This window comes from Ochotona curzoniae, unplaced genomic scaffold (genome assembly GCF_017591425.1).
Source record: "Ochotona curzoniae isolate NIBS_2020 unplaced genomic scaffold, NIBS_Ocur_1.0 contig_2692, whole genome shotgun sequence".
Classification (NCBI taxonomy): Eukaryota; Metazoa; Chordata; class Mammalia; order Lagomorpha; family Ochotonidae; genus Ochotona; species Ochotona curzoniae.
The window spans coordinates 14,900,622-14,910,104 of NW_024465556.1; the positions used below are offsets into that span (position 1 = coordinate 14,900,622).

A 9,483-nucleotide genomic window follows, 5' to 3' on the forward strand; every position below is an offset into this window, starting at 1 on the left:
CTTTGACTTTATATTTGTATGTCTTTTCTCCCATACAAAAACCTTGACTATTAACTCTAACACCAATTATTTACTTTATTACATTATAAGCAGGATGATTTCAGATGAACGATGCTAATACAGTTACTGAAATGCAGCTAACTAAATGAAATTTAGGATATCTGTGAAGTAGGATTCCTTATGACCTATCTCTGTGATGAAACCTCAAGCTTCTGATGTAGTTAAGTGCCTATTCTTTTTGTTTGTCTTTTAAGTTATTTATTGGGTCAGACACCAACTTCCCCCATGGTAGTGTTTGTTCCAGCCCTAGCTGCTCCGCTGCTGAGCTGGTTCCCTGCTACTGCCCCTGGGAAAGCAGCAGTCACCCAGGCCCATGCTATGGTCCTCTCAGTCTCCCGAGTGGGCTCAGTGCTAAGGGACGCCGGGCTCCAGGGGTGGGGACCATCTCACTGGTGACAAGGAGGGGCTGCTAAGAACAGTAAATTTGCTGTAGGTGTTTTTCATGGCTAAAGTCACAGGGCATAGGAGTGTGCCTCTCCACTTTACAGATCCAGGAACTTGGCGTCCCTGACCCCGCTGCAAGGTGCAGAGCTCCCGTGGGAATGTGTGGTGTCTGACATTGAGCTCAGCCTTCAGCCCTGATCTTGGGTGGCTCATGCTTGCCCTGGTGGGTCCTAGTGACTGTCCCTTCTCCTAGATAGCCTCTTCTGGGAAATTGAGGGCCTGGAAGGTCCCTGCCTGCCAAGCGTAGAGATGCCCCGCCCTACAGGCACTGCCCACACTGGGCCTGCTGCAGTGGCTGTGGGGACTGGATGCACCCGGCATTCCCACATGGCTTCGGGTGGTCTTCTGCACCCCTCCCCCTCCCTTGCAATCCCCAACCTCAGCCAGGCCCGGAACATATGCTCCATCCTGAAAGGAACAATGGGGCCTCCAGGCCTAATTAAGACCCCATAAAAAAACCCTTGGCAGAGCTGGCTGCATTCTCCTCTTTGGCTCCTTTCCTGTGCACCCTACCCCCACACTTGTGTCTGCTCTCCTTGAGGATGGAAGGGGGGAGGGATGAGGGCACCCAAGCCTCCCTGACTGCCCCACCGCTACCTGCTCCTTTTTCCTTGCCATCTTGCCTCTTTCCACCCTGGGCCTTTTGGCTCCAGTCTCTTTGGAGCTGCCTACCCCATGCTGGGGCTGTTTGCCTGAGTTAGAGCACAGCCTGGCCCATGTGCCCGGGAGATTGTGTAAGAAGCAACTGCAGGTTCTGAGAGGTCAGTGTCTGCATCCCCTGGCCTGAAGCCCTCGATTGATGAAGGCTCCTTGGAGGAGCCCCACGCAGCACCAGTTCTCAGAGCATCTACATGTTGATGCAGGAAATTTTCCTTATGGAATTCCTCGACTGTTGACTGCACGTTAAGAATCCTTCATCCACTTATGAGATACTGTCATTACCTCTGTTTTACAGATGATCAAAGTCTGGAGAAATTAAACCAATTGCACAAGGCTATGCAGTTGGCAGGTGGCAGATTCAGAGAATTCACATCCAGGTTGACCGGCCGTAGAGGCCAGTCCCTCCCAGGCTGCCTCGGATGAATCAATAAATCCATTTATGTGCCACCACTAGATAAACCATTCTTTTCTTTAGCTCGGTCCCTCCCTAGTCTTCATGCAACTTAACATTATTTTTTTTTTGAAGACTTACTTGGTTTTATTTGAAAGCCAGAGTTACAGAGAGGAGGAGAGATGGAGACAGAGATTTTCCATCCACTGGCTCACTCTCCAAATGGCCACAATGTCTGCAGCCGGGCCAGTCCAAAGCCAGGAGCTTGGAGCTTCTTCTGGGTCTCCCAAATCGGTGTAGGGACCCAAGCACTTGGGCTGTCTTCCACTAGCTTTCCTGGGTCATAAGCAAGGAGTTGGATCTGAAGTGGAGCAGCTGGATTGGATGTGAAGTAGCTGGGATTCAAACCAGGGTCCATATGGAATGCAAACACCACAGACAGAAGCTTAACTTGCTATGCCATAGTGCTGTCCCTGCTATGGTCCATGAAACCATTAATAGGGTCAAGAGATTAAATGTTGCTTTGAGTGCCAGGTCAATACTGGGCACAACCTTACTGTGTCACCGAGTGCTAACTGCTGAATTTCAGAGAATAATTTATTTGCTTTCATATATACACATAATTTGTGCTCTGAATCTTATTGTGCCCTTCATTTTTAAAAAATATTTATTTATTTTTATTTGAAAGGCAGATTTACAAAGACAAGGAGAGACAGAAAGAGGGGACTTTCATCTGAGTAAATGCAACAGACTTTCTTTTTACCCTTGAATTTTATAACATATTTTTTAAAAGATTTATTTTATTTATTTTATTTTATTTTTTTATTGGAAAGGCAGGTATACAAACAGGAGAGACAGAGAGGAAGATCTTCCATCCACCGATTCACTCTCCAAGTGACTGCAATGGTCGGTGCTGAGCCAATCCGAAGCCAGGAAACAGGAACATCTTTTGGGTCTTCCACGTGGGTGCAGGGTCCCAAGGCTTTCAGCCATCCTTGACTGCTTTCCCAGGCCACAAGTAGGGACTGGATGGGAAGTGGGACCACTGGGATTAGAATCAGTGTTCATATAGGATCCTGGTGCGTGCAAGGTGAGAATTTTAGCCACTAGGCTACTGAGCGGGGCCCTATAACTTAGATTTGTCAGTTACAGCGAAAGTTACAACACTGTCTGATGTGGCTCTAAATACATGTAGAGGAAACACTGAAGACAATTATGCTATAAAGGGAGAGTTAAGGAATGCAAAGAGAAAGAGATTCTTTACCCAAAATTCTAGAATGGTGATGCTAGTAGACTGGGATAAGTCATGCTCATTTAATGTAATTCCTGGCATGACCACTAAATAAACTATACAAAGAGATACACTTTAGAATGCTGTAGATAAATCAAAATAAGAGTATAGAGAATGTTCAAGAAAACCACAAAACTACAAGAAGGCAAGGAAAATAAAATAAATGAACACTAGAGAAAAGAAGCAGTAACAAAACTAAGTTGGCAAGCTTCGGTCCTAACAGATCAATCATTATGTCAAATGTAATAGTCTAAAAAAGACAGGTTGCCAGAGTGGATTAAGAAACGGGACAGAAGTATGTGCTGTGTATGAGAAATTCTCTTCTAATCTAACCGTGTAGGCAAGTGGAAAGGCTAGTGACGGAAGAAGAATGCCATGCAAACATCAATGAGAGGAAAACAGCGTAAGTCAGCTTTAGAACAAGAAGTACCCAAGACAGAGAGATGTTACACACAACGCCGCAGGCCGCCAGATGGGCAGCTTGACCCCGAATGTGTGTGCACCACATAACGGCACTCCGAAATATGGGAATAAAGCTGATGGACTGAAAGGAGAAATAGACAAGCCTGCCATTAGAGGCTTCAGTCTGCTTTCCATGACTGACAGAGCCAGACAGGAAATGGGCTCAACAACACCCACGAGCTAATGCTTCATGATTGACATGCAGCACATCCCACCCTGCAGTAGCAGAACATATCTTCTTTTTAGTCATGTATGATGGAGGATTCTGGGCCAAGACCCAAAGGCGTGAAAAAGTATGACCTTTTCACGGACTGTGTTCTCTGACCACAGGGGAATTAACCTGGAAGTCAGTAACAGAAAAATCTGCTAAGATTTTTGAGACAAAATACCTTTTTACATATTCCAGGAGTCCAAGTGAAAATGGTGAAGGAAATGTGAAAACGTACCGCACTAAATGAAAATGAAAATACATGTCAAAACTTGTGGGCTATTGCTCAACCGGTGCCAAAAAGAAAATTTATAACTGTGTTTATATATCAAAGAAGAAAAATCTTCAATCGATCATCTTCGCTCCTACCTCAAGGACTTAGAAAGGGAGAAGCAAAATAAATCCAAGGCAAGAAAGAAGGAAACAAGGATAGCAGTGCAGAAATCAATGATTTTGAAAATTGGTGAAATGAGAGCTCAACGAGGGACTGGGCATGGCATTTGTGATTCAGGAGCTCCAAGTGACGATGATTCAACTGGTGCTTTCTTGGCTTTATGACGGAGCAAAAGCAATCCTTGAACTCTAGGAGTTAAACCATCCCCACACATCCTTTCTGGTTTTCACTTTCAGTCTGACAGTCAATAAACTAAATGAGTTATTCAGCACTTTATGTTCGGACGGGATTTGTGTGTGATGACTTTGTCTAACTGTAGATTCACTTTATGTGCTCTATGTATGTTGAAGGCAGGCTGGGCTATTGGCAGGTTAAGTATCTCAAATGCATTTTCAACTTACAACATTTTCCTTTTTTTAAGTTTCATTTCTTTGACTTGAAAATCAGAGTTAGAGAGTGAGAGACACAGAGAAAGAGATTTTTCCATCTGCTGGTTCATTGCCCAAATGGTCGCAATGGCCAGAGCTGGGCTGATCCAGAGCTGGGAGCCTAGAGCTTCTTCCCAGTCTCCTACGTTGGTGCAGGATCTCAAGGCTTTGAGCCATCTTCCACTGCTTTTCCAGGCTATTCATAAGAAGCTGGATCAGAAGTGGGGTAGCCAGGACTCAAACTGGAGCCCGTACTGTGCCACAGGTGGAGGACTGGCATGCTATGCCACTATACCAGCCCTCAACTCTTCTGATAGGTTTATGAAGAAATCACCTCATTATAAGTTGAAGAGCATCTGTACTTTATAAGTCACAGGCATTGATTTAAAAGAAGTCACTAGCCTTCCATTTCACCTATGCTCTTCTTTCCATGGGCAGCATGGCAGCATGGGGACTGTGTGGCCAAGGTTGACCTTGCCTATAAAGGTCGCATCCTGGGCTGTGTGAGCAGTGATGGAGGAGGAATGCCTGCTCCTGCTTGGTCTGGGGAGGCCCACTTGACTTGGTCAGCCCATTCATCCCCTTGTTTGGCTGTCCACTCAATGCCCTTCTCTGGCAGCCCATCCTCTAGTCAAGTGGACACATCCAGGGTGGGGTTTATGTCCTGGAGACTTACCTAGGTGCCAGCAAGTCCCGGGTCCCACAGTCTGCAGGCTGTGCAAGGTGTTCTCTTAGGCTTCTGTTCTCTCTCAGGGCCCTGCATCACCTGTCCAGCACTGCTGCCCTCCGTTGAACCACCTCTTGGACCTGTGTACTTTGACCCTTTCTCTCCCAGCAACTTTCCCACTGCTTCCTGGTCGTTCCTGGGCCACAGGAATTCCTTCACTGCATTTGAGCCAAGCAGCTCCACTCTATGAGGCCATATTCACTGTCAGGACCTGGCAGCCATGCGCTGTCCCAGATCTTGTGCCCCTACCTTTGAGCTCCAGCAAGTTCAGAGGGTGCTGAAGCCCAGCCAATGAGCGAGGTCGTGTTGGACTGCAGGGAACCATGGCAGGTTTGTGAGGGATCCGCCCTCGGGCCTTTACTCTGCAGTGGGAGGGAAAGAGGAGAAAGGAAGGAGAAAGATCTAGGGGGCTGCGAGGGAACAAAGGCAGGCACAGGGATGTGCTGGAGGGTTTTATACCCCTTCCAACACGGAAGCTGGCATAGCCTCTGCTTAAGCCTCAACTAGCTAAGGAATGTCAGTCTAGGCTCATCATTGGCTGGCTGGAGCCCTGCTAGTCCCATGATGTGTCTGGCTCCTGTGGCCCTTTCGGGTCACTGAGGTGGGAGTGACAGTGTGGGGTCTGCAATAAGCCCAGTCCCCCTCCTGCAGCCGGCAGCCATCACTGAGTCTCACGGCAGGGGACTCTTGAGAGAGAGGGAGAAGAAGAAAAAGTGACCCAGACTGTTGACCATTTCTAAGTTCACACTCTTTCCACTCTTTCCCAGGGGGCTGATTTGGGTTTCTCTTACTTCCTCCTCAGGCTGGAATGGGTCCCTGTGGAATCAGATGCAACCAGAAGCACTCCTGGCCTATATCTCCCTGGGGTTCCTGCAACCCACACAGGCCTCTCCTTCTCTGGGGATGCTGGGTCTTGCACCTCACCTGCAAGGGTCCTGCTCATAGCGGATGGTGTAACCCAGGACCATCTGGTGAGTGATGGGTTTGTCAGACACCTCCACACCCAGGATGAATCGCAGAGCAGCAAAGTTCTCGTTCATGGGGAGGGACCCTGGCTGGCTTGGGGCTCTAATAGATATTCCATAACCATGTGCCCACCCTCTGCTGATGGATGATTCTAGTTAAAGCTCACGACCACCTGTCCTGCTCAGGGTATCTGCCTCCCATCTCCACAACAGCCCTGTGCAGCTGTGCTCACACGGGATAAGCCGCAGAGAACAGGAGAATCGAGCTGAGCGGTCCGATCCCCCAACCTGAGGCAGCGCCCTTGGCTCTTCTTCCTTCCCGCCGGCCCCGGGTCCCGGCGGCTGCAGTTCCCGCGGAGGCCTGCAGAGGGCGCTGCGATCGCCGCCCGGCCGCGCCCCTGCGGCGCGCGCTTCCTGTGAGGTCAGGTGGGAGGAAGCGGCCCGGGCGCCGTCGCCAAGTGGACGCCGCAGGCCCCGCAGGTGGGTGTCCGCGCGTGGGGGCCGCGGGGCCGGGGCTGCGACGCGGGGCGGCTGCAGGCGGCGCGGCCTGTGGCGCCGAGGGCCGGGGCGGCTCGCCCTGGGGGCTGTCAGGTGCCCCCGAGGCCCGGGCACACCGGGCGGGGAGGATGACAATGTAGAACGAACGTGGAGAACGCCGCCCGAGGGCGCGGGCTGGGCGCCCCTTGTGCTGCGCGAAAAGCGAGGCCCACCCCGCGGGCAGGAGTGGCCTTTGCCGGCAGCGGCCGTGGCAGGGGCTCCGGCTCCTGGGCAACCGTTGGGGCGCGGGGAATGGAGACTTTCCCATTGCGTGCTTTGGGAATGCATTGGGCGGAACGGGGGAGGGGTGAGGGAGGGAGGTCTGCACTGTGTCGGGTAAGCTGGACAGGTGTTACCTGAGAGGGGAGGGCCACGTGAGGGGCGTGCTCTCTGCGCCCAGGTCGGCCCTTCTCCGGGGCTGGGTGGCCGCGGTGGGTCTAAAGTCGCCCCGGGAGGCGGGGGTCTCTGGGGTGCGTGGTGGGGAGCGGTGAGGGCCCAGCCCTTAGCCTCGCCCCGGGAACAGCATGCCAGATCTGGTTTAAGAGCAGAAGGGCAGTTGAGATGGTGGTGCTGGGGGCTGCTGCGCTGTTTGTGTGTCGGGCCCTTGCCTGGTACTCCCCAGGTCTTCCCAGCTGGTGCCTGCTCCCTCAGATCTTCTTCCAGGACTCCCTGCTGTGGTTTTCCTTGGAGGACTCAGTATCTGAGATTTTTGTCTGGCAACATTTGTTCCTCCTTTTTACTGATCAGACGGAGCACCTGGGAGAGCTGACCCACGTGAACTTGGCAGCAGAAGCAAACATCCCTCCCTTGCTGGTGGACAGCTTCTTGCTTACTGGCTTGTTGAGGTCAGGACATACGTTCCCAAGCCTAGGTGTGATCCTGGTCCCAGATCAGTAGGAAAGTGGGGGTTAGAGGGGCAGGTGGGGTGGGGGCAGGGAGTTCTAGGCCACTTGGCTTCTCTTAGGCTGCTTCTCCCAGCTTTGGGCTTGCATTGCAGGTGCTACCCTACCAGGGCTCGCAGCCGCTGCCAGGATGGTGCGGATCTTGGCCAATGGGGAGATTGTGCAGGACGATGACCCCCGGGTGAGGACCACTGCTCCTGCAGCGGCAGCGAGAGGCAGCGGTGGTTCCCGACAGGTAGGAGCCCGCCCTGCCTGGTCTGCCCTGTGCTTGACCCTTCTGTGCTCCCACAAGTCTCTCTTGATGACCATTCTCTAGCTCAAAGCCTCTTAGCTGAGCTGGAGACACAGAGGGAGAGATCTTCCATCTGCTAGTTCACTCCCCAAGTGGCTGCAATGGTTGAAGCTGAGCCTATCCAAAGCCAGGATCCAGGAGCTTCTTCCAGGTCTTCCACATGGGAGCAGGGTCCCAGAGTCTTGAGACATCCTGCACTGATTTCCCAGGCCATAAGCAGGGAGCTGGATGGGAAATGTAGTGGTTGGGACACAAACCAGTGCCCATATGGGATGCTGGCACCACAGGACTGAGGATTAGCCTGCTGTGCCACTGCACCAGCCCCAGAACTCTGTCTTTTTTAACCTGGCTTGCAAACCTTGCTGGAGCAAGCCTCCTCGTTTTAATCTGTTGGATGGGGAAGAGGCTGGAGAGTCAGTGGAGATGTGCCCCATGGTCCCAGCTACCTCCATCACTGCTCTCATCTCTGGGTGCCTTCCCCTGCAGTGTAGGTGAAGGAAGCTGCACCAGTAGATTCTGTGCTCTGAGACTGTGCAACCTGGTTGTTAGGATTCTCAAGAGCAGCATCTGGGGGTTGTTGGGAAGGAGGCTGTGGTAGGGGGAGGGCGTGGCTCTCACACGCCTCATCCACAGGAAGTTTTCTCAGGATCCATTCATCTCTCTCTTCACCTTCCAGGGCTTTCTCCATAGGGGCCACGGGGCCGCTCCAGGAGGCCCTGGTCCCCGCCAGCAGCAGCAGCAGGCAGGTGCCAGGCTGGGAGCTGCGCTGTCCCCCTTCCACGACCTCAACCGGCAGCTGGTGCACATGGGCTTCCCACAGTGGCATCTGGGCAACCACGCTGTGGAACCTGTGACCTCCATCCTGCTCCTCTTTTTGCTCATGATGCTCGGCGTCCGGGGCCTGCTGCTCGTGGGCCTGGTCTACCTGGTGTCCCACCTGAGTCAGCGGTGACCCCCGGGTCTGGCAGGGCAGCATGCCAAGCAGGACTTTCTGGACCTTGGTGTGGGAGCAGGTTCCCTGGGGGAAGGGGTCTGAGGAGCCTTGGTGGTGTGAAGTAGCAGGGCTTGGGGGTTGTGTTTCCTGGTGATGTTCAGTATGAGGCAGAGAGAGTGTGTGATCCGGCTGTCCCATTCCTGTCCTGGTCTGCTTAAGATGTATTTGGGTGGTGCAGGGCATGGAATCGGAGTGAGAAAAAGACTCTCCAGGTTTCTTGTCATCCTTTTATGCCCAGGAGAGTCTTGTCCAGGTGCTGGCATGTTCTGAGGCCCCTGGCATTCCCGCTGGCCTCCCATACCCGGGGAGCAAGACATGGGCGTGTCAGATTCCTGACCATGCCAGCGCTCTGTTTGGTTCAGTGACATGTTTTTCTGCGCATCTTTTATTGCTGAGGGGGGGGGAGGGGGACTGGTCTTGTACTTCCTGTGATATTTTCAATAAATGGATTGATGTAAAGATGAGTCCACATGCAGAGACCCACCACTGACCATGCAGTTGCTTGCGGAGCTGGACGACGTGCTGGGGGTGCCTCGGGTATCTGCCTGGGTTTGGGGAGCAAGAGAGCAGTGGTCATTTGACCCTGAAGATGGCTTTGAGATGGTCCTGGTAGGGGCTTGGATGAACTTCTCAGCTCACCCTGAGGTGCTGCGTTTGAAGGAGAGCCAGGTGGAGAGGGGGCCTCTGGGAGGGACAGCTGGGGTGGATGCTGGGCTGGGAAAAGTAGG

The 9,483-nt window shown here is 52.4% G+C and overlaps 1 protein-coding gene across 2 annotated transcripts; it reads left to right on the forward strand.

Annotated features, from left to right (window-relative positions):
- The first annotated feature begins 6,462 nt into the window (after positions 1 to 6,462).
- Positions 6,463 to 9,208, forward strand: FAM241B (family with sequence similarity 241 member B). 2 transcript variants are annotated; one of them, XM_040976078.1, is made up of 4 exons: positions 6,463 to 6,510; positions 7,315 to 7,412; positions 7,565 to 7,704; positions 8,438 to 9,208. In XM_040976078.1, exons 3-4 carry the CDS (start codon positions 7,600 to 7,602, stop codon positions 8,711 to 8,713), a joined length of 381 nt encoding a protein of 126 aa, XP_040832012.1. In that variant the 5' UTR covers positions 6,463 to 6,510; positions 7,315 to 7,412; positions 7,565 to 7,599; the 3' UTR covers positions 8,714 to 9,208. The 2 variants fall into 2 exon arrangements, with proteins under 2 accessions (XP_040832012.1, XP_040832014.1); XM_040976080.1 differs by lacking the exon at positions 6,463 to 6,510 and having other exon boundaries at positions 7,143 to 7,412.
- Positions 9,209 to 9,483: the final 275 nt, after the last annotated feature.